This window comes from Pelophylax lessonae, assembly GCF_965119305.1.
Source record: "Pelophylax lessonae genome assembly, chromosome: 8".
Classification (NCBI taxonomy): domain Eukaryota; kingdom Metazoa; phylum Chordata; class Amphibia; order Anura; family Ranidae; genus Pelophylax; species Pelophylax lessonae.
Genome location: NC_138775.1, coordinates 164,256,460 through 164,279,029, shown reverse-complemented (window position 1 = coordinate 164,279,029; position 22,570 = coordinate 164,256,460). Strand labels below are relative to the sequence as shown.

General features: G+C 41.5%; 1 protein-coding gene across 1 annotated transcript in view; it reads right to left on the bottom strand.

Moving 5' to 3' along the window:
• The window catches only part of KIF14 (kinesin family member 14), a gene marked incomplete at its 3' end in the record, with an annotated part of 104,550 nt that overhangs the window by 28,068 nt on the left and 53,912 nt on the right, over positions 1-22,570 (bottom strand). Inside the window, exons 21-25 of the mRNA XM_082266606.1 lie at positions 18,142-18,242; positions 12,516-12,610; positions 10,749-10,994; positions 9,433-9,617; positions 3,608-3,766 (exon numbers count right to left, since the gene is read on the bottom strand). Coding sequence (XP_082122732.1) covers positions 3,608-3,766; positions 9,433-9,617; positions 10,749-10,994; positions 12,516-12,610; positions 18,142-18,242 — 786 coding nt within the window. The remainder of the gene's footprint in view (positions 1-3,607; positions 3,767-9,432; positions 9,618-10,748; positions 10,995-12,515; positions 12,611-18,141; positions 18,243-22,570) is intronic.

Below are 22,570 nucleotides of genomic sequence, written 5' to 3'. Positions count from 1 at the left end.
ACCAGTCTGCGGTAGCACTGGTTCCTCTTTCTCTCCTGACAGGACACAAAGGCAGCAGTGAGAGGCATTGGCTTCTGCTGTCAATCAAATCCTGGGAGGAGCAGGCGGGGGGGGGGGGGGGATTGAGTGACAGAGCCATGCTGTGTGTTCAAGCGCACCAGCGAGGGACCTCAGAAAAGGAGGTTCGGGACTGCAATACCATTGCATAGGGCAGGTAAGTATAACAGGTTTGTTGGTTTGTTATTTTAGAAAAAAAAAAAGCCCTTGCAGCCACTCTAATATCCACTGGGCCTCCATGATTATAGTGTATTTGAGGAAAAGATGAACTTAGCATTTAAAAAGGCAAAACATTACAAAGTAGAAATGTTGCTACTCTAAGCTAATAGAATGGATAAGCAATGCATAAATAATCGGAGATTAAGAAAATTAGAGCTTTTAAAATTTAGTACTTTATAGTGGTTCCAAAGGCAGAAAGTTTTTTATCCTAATGCATTCTCTGTATTAGGGTTAAAAAATATTCTGCATGCAGCTTCACCCCCACCAAGCCTCCCCCTAATACTTACCCAAGCCCCCCCCCCCCCCAATACTTACCCAAGCCCCATCTTGATCAAACAATGTGAACAAGAGCAGAGGCTCCCTCAGTTCTCTCCCTCCTCATTAGATCAGGAAAAAGCAGCAGGAACCACTGGCTCCTGTTGCTGTCAATCACAGCAAGTGAGGAGGGAGCAGGGGGGGGGCCGAGCCACACGGTGTGTCAATGTACACAGAGCGGAGCTTGGGCGTGAGCACACAGGTATCCCCAGAGCAAGTGGTTTACTAATGGGGGCACTTGACAGGAGAAGCCAGGAGCGCCAGCGGGTACCTGAGAAGCAGAGGATCATGGCTGCTCTGTGCAAAGCCATTGCACAAAGTAGGCAAATATGACAGGTTTATTTTAATAAAGTAAATACAAACCAAGCATTTACAGTGCACTGTAAAATACTATCATCTTATGAGTGACATTTCCAAGGTTTGTAAGAGGTTTGTAGAGAAAATTGAGACGTTTAGAGCCCACTGATTTAATAAAACACATATATATGTATCTTCTAGAACAAAAAAAAGACATAAAAATGTTTTAATTTTCAACAAACAATATGTATAGTGTCGCACGAAAGGGAGTACACCCTTCACATTTTTGTAAATATTTTATTATATATTTTTTTGTGACAACACTGAAGAAATTACACTTTGCTACAATGTAAAGTAGTGAGTGTGAGTAAAGTAGTGTAAAGTAGTGAGCAGCTTGTATAACAGTGTATATTTAATTTACTGTCCCTTCAAAATAACTCACACAGCCATTAATGTCTGGCTGGCAACAAAAAGGAGTACACCCTAAGTGCAAATGTCCAAATTGGGCCCAAAGTGTCAATATTTTGCGTGGTCACCATCTTTTTCCAGCACTGCCTTAACCCTCTTGGGCATGGAGTTCACCAGAGCTTCACAGGTTGCCACTGGAGTCCTCTTCCACTAATCCATGACGACATAACAGGGCTGGTGGATGTCTGAGACCTTGTACTCCTCCACCTTCCTTTTGAGGATGCCCCACAGATGCTCAATAGGGTTTAGGTCTGGAGACATGCTTGGTCAGTCCATCCATCACCTTTACCCTCGGCTTCTTTAGCAAGGCAGTGGTCGTCTTGGAGGTGTGTTTTGGGTCGTTATGTTGGAATACTGCCCTGCGGCCCAGTCTCTGAAGGGAGGGGGATCATGCTCTGCTTCAGTATGTCACAGTACATGTTGGCATTCAATGAACTGTAGCTCCCTAATGCCAGCAGCACTCATGCAGCTCCACACCATGACACTCCCACCACCATGCTTGACTCTAGGCAAGACACACTTAAAGTGGAGTTCCACCCTAAAATTGAAGTTCAGTCCATCTTCTTGCTCCGGGTCACCTGAAACACAAATGGATAATCGCAATTTTTTTTTTTTTTTTTTTTACTTACCTTGTTTTAGAAGAAAGTATACTCATGTTACTTCCTCCCCTCGGCAGCCACGGACCGTCGTCACTTCCTGGCTTGCAATGATTCCTGGGAGCTGAACGTCATAGCTCCCAGGAATCAATGCGTCTGCACCGGCCCCAACGTGAGTTCCGGTGCAGGCGCCGTCATACCTTGCAAAACAGCTTCTGGGCATGCCCAGAATCTGTGCAGGGATGACGCTGCCGCCCCGGAAAGGGACGGCGGGGTCGGTGCAGTGCATCGTGGAACCGAAGAGGACGGAAGAGGACGCAGAAGAGGATCGCGCTGGCTTCAAGCTGCCCACACCTGAGATGGCAGTGCTGGACAAGACATTTTCAAGTTAAGTATTTCTTCTAAAAGGTAAGTGCAACCCGGGACAGTTCAGAGGCTATCCATTGTGGAATGCACTAGCCCTGACTGTCCCGGGGGTATTTTTTTTTTTTTTTTTTTTTAGGTGGAACTCCGCTTTAACTTTGTACTCCTCAACTGGTTGCCGCCACACACGCTTGACACCGTCTGAACCAAATAAGTTTATCTTGGTCTCATTAGACCACAGGACATGGTTCCAGTAATCCATGTCCTTAGTCTGCTTGTCTTCAGCAAACTGTTTGCAGGCTTTCTTGTGCATCATCTTTAGTAGAGGCTTCCTTCTGGGATGACAGCCATGCAGACCAATTTGATGCAGTGTGCGGCGTATGGTCTGAGCACTGATCCCCTACCCCATCAACCTCTGCAACAATGCTGGCAGCACTCATACATCCATTCCCCAAAAACAACCTCTAGGTAGGACGCTGAGCACGTGCACTCATCTTCTTTGGTTGCCCATGGCGAGGCCTGTTCTAAATGGAACCAGTCCTGTTAAACCAATGTATGGTCTTGGCCACCGTGCTGCAGCTCAGTTTCAGGGTCTTCGCAAACTTCTTATAGCCTAGGCCATCTTTATGTACAGCAACAATTCTTTTTATCAGAATAGCACTGGAGAGGGGAAATGGCTAATTGGGCCCAATTTGGACATTTTCACTTAGGGGTGTACTCACTTTTGTTGCCAGCAGTTTAGACATTAATGGCTGTGTGTTGAGTTATTTTGAGGGGACAGCAAATTTACACTTTTATACAAGCTGTACACTCACTACTTTACATTGTAGCGGAGTGTCATTTCTTCAGTGTTGTCACATGAAAAGATATAATAAAATATTTATAAAAATGTGAGGGGTGTACTCACTTATGTGAGATACTGACAGTTATTTTTGTGAAGAAAATACAGAAAAAAAAAAAAAAAATTTATATATATATATATATATATATATATATATATATATATATATATATATATATATATATATATATATATATATAATATACACACACACACATATGTATGTTCATTTTCCAGTGCTTTTTTTTTTTTTAATTCTTAACTTGTAATGTGTACCTATGGGCATGCAGTTTCGATATTACACTGGGGCGCTTGATAGAGAACTAGCCTGTTCAATAAAAACCTAAAAGAGTTTCTAACCCTTCTCCCCCCTGTCCAAAAGAGGTTGGCTGGAGTTGCATACCTTTATTAAAACAAAAAGGTTGTAGGAAATATTTCACAGAATGTTTACCTGTAGAATAGGTGTGTTTGTACATTCCTCTTTTGGAAGATGTAACTGCATATCAGTTAGTGCAGCTAGGTATCCAATGTCTTCCAGTATTTGTTCCACTGTATGACCGGCTTTAGCCTTTGCTTCTGTAACCATTGCAGATATATCAGACCTGCAACCCTAAGGAGAATTAAAATTAGACAGCAAACATTAAAAAGAAAATATGTAAACCTAAAAATTAAAAAAGTTACATACATCAATTGTACAGTGCTTTTTAAATAAGATGACTCATAATATTGTCATGAACTGGAAAAAACTGGCAATTCTGACAGTTTTCCATGTTCTCTGCAGCTTTTCGCCTCCGTCTGTTAGTGCCATCTATGGGTTCAGAACTGCGGTAGCATTAAAGCGGAGTTCCGGCCTCGGAAATGTTTTTTCAATAAAAATACCCCCGGGACAGTCAGGGCTAGTACATTTCATAATGGATAGCCTCTGAACTGTCCCAGGTATGTGTGATATCCCAAGTTGATATGCCCACAATCTAGCCCTCCCGGTTTTGATTGACAGCAGATCTTTTACAGAGGTTGCTGTTTATTAGTATTTATTAGCTATATATTACTGAATACTGTAATATATAGCGGTCACTCACCACTTTACACAAGTGTATTCAGGACCGCCTGTATGAAGACAAAAAGGGGGGGGGGGGGAACAGACAGCACCCAGTGCTCTGGTGTAGTATGTTAATGTAAGCCCTTATTAAAAACAATGTAAAATTCTAACTGAGAACTGGAATTGGGAAGTAAGTTGGACAAGGAGGACTGGCAGCACATGACGGCGGCTCTCTCAAAATGTTCCCGAAATGTTTTGATTCTAGAAAATGCTTATAAAAGGTGTTCCACGGATGGTATTATTATGCCCCAGCCAGGCTGGCAAAATTTATACCTGCGTATTCTCCCTTGTGTTTTCGTGGATGCACTCAGAAGGGAACCATGGCACATATTTGGTGGACATGCCCCAAGGTGCACAGATTATGGATCAGGATCTATGCTTTGCTCTGGAATCTTTTTCAGGTCACCCTGAGGAGAGACCCGTATGAGGCGCTTCTATGTAAACCTATGCCTGATTTGACCCGTAAGCAACGTCAGTTGGCCCAGCATTTGTTTACAGCTACGAAATTGACAATTGCCCGATCATGGAAGACCCCGAGGCTGTCAAAAACCGTATGAATGATATTCTAATTAATGAAAAATTGACAGCCATAGTCTCGGATACCCATGATAAATTTCTTAAGGTGTGGGACCCCTGTATCTCGACTGTTGCCCCCTCCAGATTTCCGACCACTCTTCTTTCCCTTTGATACCCCCTGGACGCTCGCCCCGCAGGACCCGTTCTCTCTTCCTTCTCCCCCTCCTCTCATTAGTCTTCTTTTATTGTCGTTTCGTTTTTTTTGTTTGTCTCCTTTTCTCACCCCTTCTTTTCCCTCTTCCTCCTTTGTCTCTCTGTGCTGCTTTCTTCTCTGGCTCGGTACTTTCAGTCCATGCCTACGTTTGTTTCCTGGACCGCTCTGGGACTTCTTCTCTTGTTGTTTCTATTTGCACTATGTGTCACTAGGGGGGACTTTTGGTCCCTGTCTAATGTTTTTTTGCGGATATACTTTATTTGACCTACACTGATGTAAAGTTTAGCTTACGCTCTGTGTCTGCATCCTGTTTTGCTGTGACCTGTCTCATGCGTTCCATTTGTTTTTTCTATATTGTACACATATGCCTTGTTTTGATGTACGTTTATGCCTTTTATTAAAATAAAAACTTTTGTACAAAAAAAAAAAAACAATATAAAAAGAACCTACTCAGAAAAGGTAGATGCATCGGGAGCCATTAAGAGAAAAACTGTGTGCCACTGTCAGTTCATTGCCGCGAGCCATACACAGGATCAGTCCATAACCCAGTATCCGGATCGCTGAGAGTGTATCAGCTCTTCCTAGGCACTGAGCTGCCGCCCAATGTCCCAGTGCTGAAAAAGGTCCATCACAACGATGACACCACCATTGGATCCAGGTCGCAACAGGATGCATTTCAAGGAAATATTCCTCTTTAGCCGATTTCATCAAGATTTCCTTGAAACGCTTCGGACAGTGCACTGACAGCAGCATACAGTTTTGTCCTTTCCCATATTGTCTTCACACAGGTGGATACCCTTCTCTATGGTTGACAGCAGCATGCTTTTAGTGTCAGTTTTTGTGTCTACTTTCGGTTTTTGGATATTTTGTTTAGTTTGTTTTTATTTCTCTAGTGAAACACATACAATGATCAATTTCCCATTTCTTTTACTGTCTTTAACCACTTTCATACTGCGAAAATTCCGGTATTCCTCTCCTACATCTAAAAATCATCTTTTTTTGCTAGAAAATTAGTCCAAACCCCCAGACATTATTATTTAGCAGAGACCTTAGGGAATAAAATTGCAGTCATAGCAAATTTTTCTATGTCACACGGTTTTTGCTCAGAAATGTTTTTGGGGGAAAAAAAAAAAAAAAAAAGCGTATGAATAAAAAAAAATAAAACCATAAAAGTTAGCCCAATTTTTGTAGAATGTGAAAGATGATGCTACACAGAGTAACTAGATACCCATCATTAAACGCTTTAAAATTGCGCACACTCGTGTCATGGCGCCAAACTTCCGTACTAAAAAATCTCCACAGGCTACGCTTTAAAAATTTTTACAGGTTACCAGTTTAGCATTACAGAGGAGGTCTTGCACTAGAATTATTGCTCTCACTTTTCGGTTTGTGACGATACCTCACAGGTGTGGTTTGAACGTTGTTTACATATGCGTTCACTTCTGCATGCAAGCAAGAGAGGGCAGGGGCGCTTTCAATTTTTTTTACACTTTCCATTTAATTTATTTTTTTTCTGATCACTTTTATTCCAATTACAAGGAATATAAACATCCCTTGTTATAGGAATAGGGCATGACAGGTTCCCTTTATAAGGAGATCTGGGGTCTTATCTCTCTCCTCTAGGCTGGAAAGCCTGAGATAAAAATAAATAAAAAATAAATAAAAAAAACACAGATCTCAGGCTTTCCAGCCGAACACATGGCAGTGTTTACAACTGCTGAGACCAGGCGTGACCCCATAACGTTGCGCCTGCCCTCCCAGAGTCCTAGAGATGATCGGGGACCATCTGGTCCTCAGTCAGCTCTATGGAAACCTCCGCTGTTGGCGTATTCCGGCTCGCCAATCGCACGGGCAACTTTGACATCCCCTCTCGCCACCTGTAAAAACAATCAAGCGGCGAATGATTGTTTTTTCTCGACAACATTCAAGCCGCTATGATTGTTTTTTACTGTGCAGGGAACTACTGGCTGGAAAAAAAAAAAAAAAGATATCTGAATGATGCCTGCAGCTATCATTCAGATATCACCACTCAATCCTAAGGACATCATATGACGGGCGGCGGTTTTGGAAGGGGTTAAAGAAAGCATTGGTGAGAGTCGGGCACAGTGCACTGAGCGCCTCTCTTTGGTGCTCAGGTTTTTATGTTATACAGGACCGCCTACCAGCGACACTGTAGAGAATGCAAAGGGACCCTGGCTCATCATGTGATTGAGAAAGACTGACATTTTTTTTTTGAGTGTATGGAACAGAAAAATTTAATTTTACTTTCAAGTTTCTAAACTTCCAACGAAAAACTTTTTTGTTGGTGTGGAAAAAGTAAAGAACTAAACCTCTGTCACGTTTTTATTGCCGTGTTCCCACCAGGGAGATTTCTGCTAACGTCCCAATCTTCTGTCACTTGCACAGGAAGTTATGGGAATCTCAGCAGTAAACAAAGCAGAAAGAAAAACACCTTTAATAGCATAAGGTCAGGCATTTATCCTTGTGTGCTCCCCATTTGGAAGAAATCCAATTTTTCCTTTTATCATTAGCCACTTGGGTACCAGTCTAGAATACCCCTTCATTACCAGGCCATTTTTTAGCCCTGTGATGATTTGACTGACAATTACTCGGTCATGCAACACTTTACCCAAATAAGTTCTAGATCTGTTTTTTGCGACAGACAGAGCTTTCTTTTAGTGGTATTGAATAACCACTGGGATTTTTTATTTACTATAAAAAAAAAAAAAAAAAAGACCAACAATGAAAAAAAAAATTGTGTTCCCTTACTTTTTGTTAAAATAAAAAATGCCAGAATAGTACGAAAAACCCCAAAATGATACTTTCAAAAAGTAGACACCCCAAGATGACGTAATTTTCTGCAACAAGTTTTGGAAATGAAAGAACATGCTGGCATTGGAAGTGATGTGTACCAGAAACATTTATGTACAGGTTAAACACAGAGGAAGGAAGATGTCAAGCGGTTAATGAATTGGTCACATACAGTGGCATCATGGAGATGAATGGGGTGTTTAGATTTGCAGGATAAGGGAAATGAAAGGGTTAATACCCAGGAGACAACATAGAAATAGTATGTGCAGGAGAGGAGGGGGGCATGAAAGGGTTAGTAAAATCGATCCCTGTGCAACAGAAACAGATTGAAAGAATCTGCAACTGCTGATACATATAGATATATGATCTCTCTCCTTCCTTCGTTGGGAAGGGAAGAGAAGGGATCAGCACAGTGATGACCAAGCATAGCGATGGCATGGTACCCAGGACCTCCGATTGGCTGGATACAGTGCCTCTGTGTACCCAGCCATCACCAATCAGAACAGTCGTCCAATGACTATTTATCCAGTGCTTTACATAAATGGCACAGGGTAAATAAATAAAGGGCCACAAATCTCGCAATGAAAAATGCACAGCAGTATGAAAGGGGTTAAACTGTGTCAGTATATGAAGAAAACAAAAGAAACAGGGGATTTAGCGGACTTTACTGAGCTTGACTTTAAAGCACAACTTCACAATAATAATAATAAAAAAAAATCTGCCACCACTCTTCTTCCAGGTTAAATGGAACCAAGTGTCAATCAATCTACTTTTTGTGAAACCATGAAAACACCAGTCATCACGGCAGCTGGGGCAAACAGGAAAATTATGAAAAGACCATCACCCCAGGACATCATGCGATTGGATCCAAGACCACTCCAAAAAAAAATGTATGATTACACAAAACAAATTTTCAAAAAGTCTAGGTTAGGGCTCTGGGACCTATAAAGCACTTACATTCGCCAATGCTCACCTCTAATAAAGTGATCTGCTGTGGATAGGTTGAACAGGTTACATTTGGTGGCAGTATAATTTATGCCATGCTGCACTGCGATTGTGGCAGTGTGAACCGACATGAACAGTAGAAATGTGAACCAACAAACAGCAGCAGTGATTTTCCACAGAGCAGCTTGGATCCTCCTCTTCTGGTGTCCCACGTCGGCACTCCTGGCCCTTTCCTCCTGTCGAGTAGCTTGCTATGGGGGCACCTGAGCTGAGCCCCAGACTGATTCAGACACTGAGCTGTGGCTTGGCCCTGCTCCCTCCATCTCCTGATTGGCTCACTGACTGTGATTGAGAGAAGCGGAGTGCCAATGGCTGCCAAAAGCCAATCAAAAGGGCGAGTCCCCGGAAAGGCAAGGCTCTCCTGAACATCGCTGGATCGATAGGGGGTTCGGGTAACTATTAGGGGGGCTGCTGCACACAGAAGGTTTTTTACCTTCATGCATAGAATGTATGAAGATAAAAAACCTTGTGCCTTTACAATTACTTTAACTTGCGGCTGGGTGGTTAATAAAACCATGGTACAATTGGCTATTTTTAACACTGCCCCCCCTAACTGCCCATTTAAAATGCAGCCTAAAAGAAACATATGACTGTTAGAATAGAAAGTAAATTATTGCTGAAATGTTTATACCTGTAAAAGCAGCTGCAAGTATCCTCCAAGCTTCCTGATGTTCAACAACAGGTTATCAACAGGTTTGTCAGTCTCTTGGCTTTCAGTGAAAGAGTCTAACCAATGCTTGGTTAACACAACTGACTGTTGAAAAGCAGAGGTCAACTGAATGCTTTGAATTTGGGCTTCCCGGTTAACCATGAACACTGGAAAGACAATTAAGAGGTAGTTGGATTGAGGAAGAGATTAAGCACTTTTAACAGATATAACAGTGGTGGTATGCCTCCTATAGCAACATAAGAGCAGAATGTTTTTAGGTCACCACAAACTGCACCATGGCTTAAAATAAGAGACCTCAATAAATCTTATCCTTTACATATAATAAAGAGCATTAACAAAGACGCTTGTAAAAGGTAACAAACTCGTATCAGCATGACCCTTTGTAGTGCAGGAGGACTACAGCACAACTGACTGGATCCTTGTACTTATGCTTTGTCTCTATCTGAGCTAAAAAAAAATAAAAAAAAATAATAATAAACAGATTGGTAAGGTGTCTAAAATGTATACTGCTTCATTAGTTTAGAGTTAAAGTGGTTGTAAACCCTTCCATATACCCAGTGAAATCACTGGCTTCAGGTGATACATAGGGATAAAACAAATCCTTCTACATATGTTGTACCTGTTTATCTGCAGTCTTCTTAGCAGAGCTAAGGCTGTCAATCAGCTGGAGGTCCCTCCCTATCACCATTTTTCTCTTGGTGCCAGGAAAACTTGTCAGATGGGACTCACGCTAGAGGATAGGCAGACTAGATAGCATAGAATAGATAGAATAGAATAAACGGGGCAGCAGACAAACAACATTTAGCTCTGAATTGAGACAAGTACACATCATAGAGCAATATTCTTTTGTTATTATTTCATGTCTGAGGTTTACAACCACTTTAAACTAAAATGATGGACCTGAAGCTATTCTTAAATCTAAGGTTGGGATACATAATTTGTGTAGCGAGTAGGTGTTCTATGTACGTCCCTGAACTACATCTCACCCAGCTCCTTGATGTTGTCCATTGTTGTGGTCTCAGGCACAGGAGGACAAGGTGACCTTTAAAGACTACAACATGGTACCTGAGCTTCAGGACCACAGGGTGGCGACTTCAAATTTCAAAACGCTAGCTAACAGGAACAAAAACTTGTAACTCCTGTTTAATTGTTCACATTAGTAGCTATATTGGTGGCAGGAACATTTAAAAAGAGAAAATAAGTTTCTGCTCTTATTCACAAGTATATCTAACAAAAGCTGACAAGACTACAGTTTCCCATGTAATATGAATACTCACTGCCATCTGTGCTGTCCTCATCCTGTTGCTCATATGTCTGCGAGACAACATGAACTCCCTTACAAACCGTTCCAATACAGGAGACCAGACTGTCAGCAATGCTGCTCTCATCCGATTGACTTTGGCCCAAATAATCCAATGCACGTCCTATTAGATCCTTACAGATTTCAGGCAGATGCGAGTCATTCCCATTCGAGCATACACTGTTGGACTTGCTCAGAAAACTACTAGACTTATTCATCAAACCTGTTGGAAGAATATAAAGATAACAGATGCGTTGAATGCTTAGTGGTATAATAGATATAGGAGTTATGAAATTCTCCATAGGGATAAACAATAAACCCCTTATGCACATCTAATTTCTGCAATTTATTTTATAAATGCAGTTTTCTGCAATATTTAATCCTGGGCGTTTAGCATGTTGTGGGGGGAAGGGGGAGAAATAAGCAAACTAATTACTTTTTCAAATAAATCTTTACAATTGCATTATGCGCCTGTTTTTAGACCAAGTGATGTCACTGGGTCTCTGTGCGTCTCTATGAAATGCAGATCGATTTTGGCTGGTAGGGAGGGCCAACAAGGGACTGTACATAGCTTACTAAAAACATCACAGCCCCTTGCCTCAGTACTCCTCCCAAGAATCTTCAGCTGTGATGCAAGGAGCAGGCTGACTATTGGGAGGAGTTATGCAAATATGAGAATACTTTAATGCAGGTATCCTCAAACTACGGCCCTCCAGCTGTTGCGGAACTACACGTCCCATGAGGCATTGTAAAACTCTGACATTCACAGACATGACTAGGCATGATGGGAATTGTAGTTCCTGAACAACTGGAGGGCCATAGTTTGAAGACCCCTGCTTTAATGGGTAGATGTCAGTCTGGAGGAGTGAGCTTTCCTAGGTAGGCCCCGTTTGTCTGTAGAATGCCCTAGGTAACACCTACATGTAATGCTAAGCCTCCATGACTGAAAACTGAAATCCAATAAATTAAAACGGTGATAATAAATTAAAGCTCTTTTGCCCATACTTCTCCAGTGGCTCACAGGAGTGCACTTAGTTCAACACCCCTGTGACCCAGATTTAGCCGACAACGGGCTAAAGCCTAATGTCGTTGGACATAGTCGATCCAGTCCAGGCACTGCAGGGATCCCGACAATAAGGTCAGGATCCACCCAGATGCATGGCCAGCAGCTGACTCAGCTGAAAGCCTGAGCCAGCCACTCCCATCCCCTCCACAGCCAGGTGCTCCAGTAAGTGCTGGAGGGGCAGAGCACAGAGCAGTGTCTACTGAAGACCAAGAACTGAGCAACCAGCAGTCTTTGATCACTCAAGTTTGAGGTGTACAGCTGGCGGGAGCCACCTAGGTGGGTATAAAGGGGTTTTTTGTTTTGTTTTTTTTAAGATTCCTGCACTTCTCTTTTAAGTGAAGTAATATTTTCACAATGGAGTCAAAGATCGGGAAAAAAAAAAAACTGATTAAAATATTTACTACACTTACTAGTTTTGGGCAATCATCCACCTTTTTCTTAATAAAAATATTGAACGATAAAAACTTTACCATTTCCCCCTCTATTCATGACTAGAACGTGAATGGTTGAAAAATTAAGACTTATTGATTTAAAATGAGCCTCTTTCCCTCCTAAATAATCTATTATCATAGAATAACATGACAACAGGGTTATGGCAGCACCTACAACTAATATCTGTTTTTTCATCTGTTCCTGTGAGTGGGGTTTACACAGCATACACCATACAGTATAGATTACCTGAGGAATATCCAGACTGTAAACTTTGAATAGGGTGAACACGAATTTCATACAGACATCCAGAAATTCTTTTGTTCTTCATGAGACTTTTGCTCCTTAAAGAAATAATTTAAAATATGGACACTTAATTTTTACAGAAGTTTAGTAGTACTTCGATCTCAATCCTTACTTGGACTTTACAAAAGTTAACATTAACTACTTGGCAAACGCATACTGTATAATATATATATATATATATATATATATATATATATATATATATATATATATATATATATATACACACACACACACACATATATACATATACACATATACATATATACACACACACAGTAAAACCTTGGATTGCAAGCATAATTCGTTCCGGAACCATGCTTGTAATCCAAAGCACTCTTATATCAAAGCTAATTTCCCCATAAGAAATAATAGAAACGCAGATGATTCGTTCCACAACCATTTATTCATAAGTCCTTCAGTTTATATTCCATATAAAAAGATTATAGCATTGCGATAGGTTACATAAAATGTCCATCCATAAATAGCCGCTTCCATAAGGGGATTAGAAGCAAAATCCAGCAGGAGCTACAGAGTATAAAAGAGAAGAGAGGCGCCTCTAAGTGTAGCAATATGGTTCCATTTAATGAAGGTACAACATTTAGCAACTCACATGGTTGATGAATAAAACCGTCACATCTAAGTATGCAGGCATCCGGGGTAAAGCTGTCCACATAGACTATCTTCTGCACCGCCAGCTGCCAGTCTGTAATCCTGACCGGGATGACCACCCTGCAGTAAAGCGATCTGAAAGCGAGGGGCAGCATGGAAGGGATGACGTAGATGTCGGTGCGGAGGATGGTCTATGTGGACAGCTTTACCCGGGATGCCTGCATCCTTAGATGTGCCTGTTCCAATCATCAACCATGTGAGTTGCTAAATGTTGTACCTTCATTAAATTTAACCATATTGCTACACTTAGAGGCGCCTCTCTTCTCTTTTATACTTAGCTGTGACTTGAGGCTACTTGTATATCAAGACATCGCTTGTATATCAAGTCAAAATTTATTTGAAAATTTTGCTTGTCTTGCAAAGCGCTCTTAAACCAAGTTACTCTCAAACCAAGGTTTTACTATACATACATACATACATACATACATACATACATACACACACACACATTATATATATATATATATATATATATATATATATATATATATATATATATATATATATATATACACATATACATACATACATACAGTGGGTACGGAAAGTATTCAGACCCCCTTAAATTTTTCACTCTTTGTTATATTGCAGCCATTTGCTAAAATCATTTAAGTTCATTCTTCTTCCTCATGAATGTACACATAGCACCCCATACTGACAGAAAAACACAGAATTGTTGACATTGTTGCAGATTTATTAAAAAAGAAAAACTGAAATATCACATGGTCCTAAGTATTCAGACCCTTTGCTCAGTATTTAGTAGAAGCCCCCTTTTGATCTAATACAGCCAGGAGTCTTTTTGGGAAAGATGCAACAAGTCTTTCACACCTGGATTTGGGGATCCTCTGCCATTCCTCCTTGCAGATCCTCTCCAGTTCTGTCAGGTTGGATGGTAAACGTTGGTGGACAGCCATTTTTAGGTCTCTCCAGAGATGCTCAATTGGGTTTAAGTCAGGGCTCTGGCTGGGCCATTCAAGAACAGTCACGGAGTTGTTGTGAAGCCACTCCTTCGTTATTTTAGCTGTGTGCTTAGGGTCATTGTCTTGTTGGAAGGTAAACCTTCGGCCCAGTCTGAGGTCCAGAGCACTCTGGAGAAGGTTTTTGTCCAGGATATCCCTGTACTTGGCCGCATTCATCTTTCCCTCGATTGCAACCAGTCGTCCTGTCCCTGCAGCTGAAAAACACCCCCACAGCATGATGCTGCCACCACCATGCTTCACTGTTGGGACTGTATTGGACAGGTGATGAGCAGTGCCTGGTTTTCTCCACACATACCGCTTAGAATTAAGTCCAAAAAGTTCTATTTTGGTCTCATCAGACCAGAGAATCTTATTTCTCACCATCTTGGAGTCCTTCAGGTGTTTTTTAGCAAACTCCATGCGGGCTTTCATGTGTCTTACACTGAGGAGAGGCTTCTGTCGGGCCACTCTGCCATAAAGCCCCAACTGGTGGAGGGCTGCAGTGATGGTTGACTTTCTACAACTTACTCCCATCTCCTGACTGCATCTCTGGAACTCAGCCACAGTGATCTTTGGGTTCTTCTTTAACTCTCTCACCAAGGCTCTTCTCCCCCGATAGCTCAGTTTGGCCGGACGGCCAGCTCTAGGAAGGGTTCTGGTCGTCCCAAACGTCTTCCATTTGAGGATTATGGAGGCCACTGTGCTCTTAGGAACCTTAAGTGCAGCAGAAATCTTTTTGAAACCTCGGCCAGGTCTGTGCCTTGCCACAATTCTGTCTCTGAGCTCTTCAGGCAGTTCCTTTGACCTCATGATTCTCATTTGCTCTGACATGCATTGTGATCTGGAAGGTCTTATATAGACAGGTGTGTGGCTTTCCTAATCAAGTCCAATCAGTATAATCAAACACAGCTGGACTCAAACGAAGGTGTAGAACCATCTCAAGGATGATCAGAAGAAATGGAAAGCACCTGAGTTAAATATATGAGTGTCACAGCAAAGGGTCTGAATACTTAGGACCATGTGATATTTCAGTTTTTCTTTTTTAATAAATCTGCAACAATGTCAACAATTCTGTGTTTTTCTGTCAGTATGGGGTGCTATGTGTACATTCATGAGGAAGAAGAATGATTTTAGCAAATGGCTGCAATATAACAAAGAGTGAAAAATTTAAGGGGGTCTGAATACTTTCCGTACCCACTGTATATATATATATATATATATACATACACACACACACACACACACACATATACACATATACATATATATATAAAATCAGCAGAGTGGCTCCTACAGGCAAAAGTACATATCAGTATGTTGCTCACCTGGTGGCAGCTAGGGGGCTAGCTTCCGCCCCCGATCGTCAGTGGGGAAGCCGATTCGTATGTCAGGCGGCTCCGATCGCCGCCAGACACCCGCGATCGTTCCCCGCAGAGAGAGAAGGACGGTCGGCTGTTGTAAACACAGCCGACCGTCCTTCTCCCTGAAATGGTCACAGAGCTTATGTGATCCTTCTATACAGGATCACATGTCTCTCTGGTCATCTCAGAAGCCACACCCCCTCACAGTTAAAATCACTCCCCTAGGGTCACATTTAACTCCTTGATCACCTATGCTGTTAACCCCTTCTCTGCCAGTGTCATTATTACAGTAACAGTGCATATTTTTAGCACTGATTACTGTAGTAATGTCACTGGTACCCCCAAAAGTGTCAAAAATGTTAGTTAGGGGTCCGATCTGTCCACTGCAATGTCGCAGTCCCGCAAAAAAAAAAACAAAAAAAAAAAAAAAACAAAACTAAATCTTTCCCGTAGTTCGTAGACGCGATAACTTTTGCACAAACCAATCAAAATTCGCTTATTGCGATTTTTTTTTACCAAAAATATGTGTGTCCTGTAGACACTCCTTTGTTATCTTGGCTGTGTGCTTAGGGTTGTTGTCCTGTTAGAAGATGAACCTCCGCCCCAGTCTCGGGTCCAGAACGCTCTGGAGCAGGTTTTCATAAAGGAAGTCTCTGTACATTGCTACATTCATCTTTCCCTCAATCCTGACTAGTCTCCCAGTTCCTGCTGCTGAAATACACCCCCACAGCATGATGCTGCAACCACCTTGCTGCACTCTAGGGATGGTATTGGCCAGGTGAGAAGAGGTACCTGGTTTCCTCCAGATGTGATGCTTGCCATTCAGGCCAAGGAGTTCATTGTGTTTCATCAGACCAGAACATTGTTTCTCACGGTCAGAGTACCTCAGGTGCATTTTGGCAAACACCAGGCAGGCTGTCATGTGCCTTTTCCTGAGGAGTGGCTTCCATCTGGCCACTCTACCATACAAGCCTGATTGGTGGAGTGCTGCAGAGATGGTTGCTCTTCTGGAAGGTTCTCCTCTCCACAGGGAAACGCTGGAGCTCTGTCAGAGTGACCATCGGGTTCTTGGTCACTTCCCTGACTAAGTCTTTTCCCCTGATCGCTCAGTTTAGCCGGGCAGGCCCGCTCTAGTAGGAATCCTTGTGGTTCCAAACTTCTTCCATTTACAGATGGAGGACACTGTGCTCATTGGGATCTTCAATGCTACAGAAACGTTTCTGTACCCTTCCCCAGATCCGTGCCTCAATACAATCCTGTCCTGGAGGTCTACAGACAATTCCTTGGACTTCATGACTTAGTTTGTGCTCTAAAATGCACTATGTGGGACCTTAGACAGGTGTGTGCCTTTCAAAATCATGTCCAATCAACTGAATTTACCACAGGTGGACTCTATTCAAGTTGTAGAAACATCTCAAGGAAGATTTAAAACAAACTTCTTTCACATTGTCATTATGGGGTATTGTTTGTAGAATTGTGAGGAAAATAATGCTTGCTTTTAACCCATTTTAGAATAAGGCTGTAGCATAACAAAATATGGAAAAAGTGAAGCGTTGTGAATACTTTCCCGATGCCCTGTATGTAAAAAGATGGCATAACTGGAATTCTTTAATTATATATATTAAATAGACCAAAAGGAGCAAATAAAAGAAGTTAATTGTTAAAGTTTACATACCCTTCAAGCCCTGCCACAGATCATTTAATTCTCTATGTAAACATGCCTAGATTACTGCAAACGGCATTCGCTCACTAAAAGCAACTCCTTTAGGAGGAATGCAAAATGTAACACTTGAATAACTCCCCCAAGCGGAGGATAGCATTAAAAAAGGTATGTACAGTCAACATATTATGCATAAAAAAAAAAAAAAAAGATAAGATGAATTAATTTGTAAAGCAGTGTATTAGGGTTGCCCTGATACCGATATCGGTGCCGATACTAAGAACTTGTTCTCTTGCAAATGCTTTGATAGCTATACTATTACCTTTGTGATGCAATTTGAGCCCATAGTGTCATAGTGACTTGAGCCTGGGTTCACACAGAAGCAGTGCAGGAAATCAGATGCGATTCGGACAGGAATCACACCGCATGCTAGGACTGCCAATAGGCATAGCCAAGTTTGTTTTTCTGACTAGTGTCCTACTCCTGTAGGGGGGGCAATATAACCCTTTAGTTCTGAATATGGAGCGCTGTGTCCGTCAATGAACGAAAGAGAAATTGCTTTGAAATTAATCCATTTTATCTTTTAAAGCATAATATGTTGACTGTACATACCTTTAAAGCCGCATTCCTGTTCAAGTTGCATGCAATTTTTTGCAACGCAATTTGAACCCATTAATTTTGTATGGGCTCAATCACACTGTAAAAAGTTATCGGCATTCAGTATCGACACTCATACTCACCAATAAAAACATGGTATCGGTGCAACCCTATATTTTGTGAATTATCCATTCAGTTGTCCTATTAACCACAAATATGTTTATTTTTTTGGACTCAAATGGTTTGACAATTTCATAGTATAAGATATGGTTATTTAAACAGTTTCACAAAATGTGTGTTGTAATGTCTCTACACTTTACCTGCGCCTCGACAAATTAGACAACGATGATTTTGACAGATCTGGCTCCCATTCATCTGCTGGATCATAAAATATATCGTCTTCCTTTGGACTGCCATGATTCTGCAGATATTGGAAACAGAAATGGGATTTTTACTTGCAGTACCTGTAAAATCAATTTCTTAGAGTGGAGTACAGTACAGGACACAGGCAAGATTCAGATAACTTGGATATAAACCGTTACAAACAAGTACTTTCAGGTGATTGGACAAAGGTGTGAGGACCCCAAAATAACCTCTCCTGCTCCCAACAATTCTCAGTTCTGTGAATCTCAAAATGTCTGAGACCGGAACCTTCTTCATTGGTTGAACTAGTTGGACTTATTTCTTTTTTCAACCAGACTATATAACTATGTAACCTCTCTGCCTCCACCCTCTGAGCTGCTCGTCTTCTGGTTTCGTCCTGGTGATTGATGCAAGACACAGCTGTGATACTGTCTGAAAGAACTTGCAATTGCAGTCCCTGAAGGCAGCACTTCTATATCTGAAGGACATAGGCAAACATCGCTGAGCTCCAGAATGTTGAGTGGAAGTCAAGATTCCTGCAACAACCCAGTTCCCTGTATCGTTGCGGTCTTGAGTACACCTCCACAGCCCCAACAAGTCAGCATCCATCATTATCACTGACCAAATCAACAGGAGAAAGGACTTCTCAAACTCCAGCGCTGGATTATGTATCCACCACGTGAAAGAATGCCTGGCTACTGCCCACAGGCAGGTTTTCTGGTTTCAGACAAAATGGTGTGCTGTAGCAGTCTGGAAAACTACTTTTTGAAGAAAAGGTAAATGACTGACCTGCTGGACTGCATGTGGAACCTTTGAATTCTTAAGTTCTTGCTGTGGACCTAAGGGCTCTTTCACACGGGCGTTCCTTTTTTTTTTTGCCCGATCAGGTCCTTTTTTTTTTTTTTGTAACGGACAAGGATGACACTTGTGTCATCCGGTCCGTATGTCCGTTTTTCATCCCATCCGTTTGCGGATGAAAAACTGACATAATGCATGTCTATGTAAATACGGATGTCTGCGGATGACACCACTGACATCCGTTTTTGCTTCAGTTCCGTTTTTTGAAAGGAAGAAAAAATAGGGTTCTCCTCCGTTCAAAAAAACTGAACTGAACTGACAAAAAACGGATGTCAGAGGATGATCATCCGATGACATCCGTATTTACATAGAGATACATTATGTCCGTTTTTCATCCGCAAACGGATGGGATGAAAAACGGACATACGGAACGCCCGTGTGAAAGAGCCCTTAAGGTCCAGGATGGGAAGTACATCCGTTTGCTTTTGGAATCATGAATAAGAGAGTAAATAAAACGCTGACACCCCCAGTTTGGGTATAATAATCTGCAAAGAAAGGAGCTGATGAAAGGTAAGAGCCAGTGCACTCTGTGCATAACTGGGGTACCTCAAAAGAGAAGGAGGAAAAAAAAAAAGTTGCTTATGGTGTAGTAGTTTGACAGATTGCTCACAGAAAAGTATAAAACATAGTTTCTTGGCACTACACTAGCCACTTCCTCAGGATGGCTCTGAGCACACTCACAAACAGCACGAAAGACAGATCACAGCTGTTTAAAGTGTTTTATGCACCATCCTGAGGAAGTGGTCAGTTTAGTGCCACAAAGCGCATGGACTGTTTTATACTATTCTGTGAGCAATACAGTAAATATCGAATCAATAAAAAATCAATTTCTCAGCTTCTTCACATTTGGGCGCCTCTGCTGACAACACTTTCTCATCTTTTGGAGCTCATAAACCTCTTACAGAGCTCTGTGGAGAGGAGAGCAGGTTTGCAGTCCTTAGGTGACAATAGATCAAACTCAAAGGTCAGGAATGCCCTGAAGATGGCAGCATATGCTGACAGATGTTCCCCCAATTGAATTGGAGGTGCCAGATCCTTGTACAGAAAGCTTGGAAACTGGCTTAGCTGGCTTTGAAATCTAAGCATCAGAATTGCTTTCCTTGTGTGGGCTTGGAAGAGGAGGCCCATGGGGAACCAAAGGAACCCTTCCCCCACAGGAACTGTAGCCTAGCATTTGTTCAGTAACAGGGTGCCCTTACCCTCCTACCCATGACATTGAATGAGTCAAGTTCCTTGCCAAAGAGATGTTCTCCCACAAAGGGAGAACCAGGGGCCAACCAGTATATAAGCCACCAGGTCTGCATATTTGAACAGAAGGGAGTCTAACAAACAAAAGAGTAGCACTGGGATCACTTATATAGGGGTCTTTAGAGCTTTTTTGCCATTGTGCACTCATCTGAAGGTACTTGCATATAACTAGTCTTCTCTGAATATAGCCAATTGTCATTACCCTTTGTTTGCGTTTCTTATACCAGTACACTTGCACAGCAACCTTACAAAATGTAATCTACCCAGCCATGCAAAATAATAACTGCCTCATGTGTCAGATGTTACCATCAGAACAGAGCTTATCGTACAAAATATTAAAATATTGAACAGCACTCAAAATGTAAAAACATTCAACAAGTGTCAAGGTATTTGATTATATCCATTCATTGGGCAACCATGTTTGCTTGTTACATACAGGTCCCTCTCAAAAAAATTTGCATTTTGTGATAAAGTTCATTATTTTATGTAATGTACTGATAAACATTAGACTTTCATATATTTTAGATTCATTACACACAACTGAAGTAGTGCAAGCCTTTTATTGTTTTAATATTGATGATTTTGGCATACAGCTCATGAAAACCCCAAATTCCTATCTCTAAAAATTAGCATATCATGAAAAGGTTCTCTAAACAAGCTATTAACCTAATCATCTGAATCAACTAATTAACTCTAAACACCTGCAAAAGATTCCTGAGGCTTTTAAAAACTCCCAGCCTGGTTCATTACTCAAAAACGCAATCATGGGTAAGACTGCCGACCTGACTGCTGTCCAGAAGGCCATCATTGACACCCTCAAGCAAGAGGGTAAGACACGGAAAGAAATTTCTGAACGAATAGGCTGTTCCCAGAGTGCTGTATCAAGGCACCTCAGTGGGAAGTCTGTGGGAAGGAAAAAGTGTGGCAGAAAACGCTGCACAACGAGAAGAGGTGACCGGACCCTGAGGAAGACTGGGGAGAGGGAAATGCCAAAATGCCTGAAGTCCAGTGTCAAGTACCCACAGTCAATGATGGTCTGGGGTGCCATGTCAGCTGCTGGTGTTGGTCCACTGTGTTTAATCAAGGGCGGGGTCAATGCAGCTAGCTATCAGGAGATTTTGGAGCACTTCATGCTTCCATCTGCTGAAAAGCTTTATGGAGATGAAGATTTCATTTTTCAGCACGACCTGGCACCTGCTCACAGTGCCAAAACCACTGGTAAATGGTTTACTGACCATGGTATTACTGTGCTCAATTGTGTAAAAAATGAAAAGAATCCGCGCTTAGGATAAAAGTTAAAATTCAAGCTTGGCTGCAGCCCACTTCAAAAATACAGCCTAAAAAGGTATCAGATGTATGTGTAAAAAGGGGGAAGTGATTGGCGCTGCCAGAGGTGGGGTATCTAACAGATATATAGAGAAGTTTTTCTAATGATGGTTATTTGGGATCTAATAAGATGTATAAAGTTAATTGTTGTAGAACAAAGTGATTAGTGTATTTTAAATAAAAATCATATCATCTCCAATACATAGCAACACAACAGTATAACCATATATATTTGCTATGGTGCAAGAAAGTGCAAAGTGCCAAAAAAAGAAATATAAGTGATAAACCACTCAAATTATAAATCTATAACCAAATCGGGTGAAAGATCCAAATCCAAAAGTGCTAAGTGCAATGGATGAGATCCCTTAATAAATATTATGAATCTCTTATAAAAAGAAATTAATTGATCCGACTGTAATCAAAGTGTGTGGATTGGTGGTGATAAATTGGTGGGCCATCCGAAATGAAGATGAATAAATATATCCGTGATTAAATATAACTTCAATAAAGCCAAATAGCATATATAAATAAGTATAAATATAAATACAAGAATAAAAAGTGCAAAAAACAGGCTGGTGACAAGGGGTGTCCAATACAGTCTTATATGGGTGCAAAGTCCATAGAAAAAATTGAGGGGCTCTTTTTTGGGGTGTCCCAGGGTGAAGTAAGTGGGCGAGAAATAGGGTGCTCTCCCTTTCCTTAGGTCCCACGCTTACAAGAATTAAGTACCCCTACAAGGGTGAACCGCAGGTCGATAAATAGGGATCGCTCCCATACAGTGGTGGTCCGATCCCTGATCCTGTCCGGTTTGTGCCAATACACCCGGTCACACTCCAAAGCAATATGAGGTGGCTTACAGCATCGATATCCCAATGGGGAGGGAATAGCCAGAACAATCCTAGGACATATATAGGAAAAGGTGCTTCCAATAGTGAAGTAACGTTTTGAAAACTC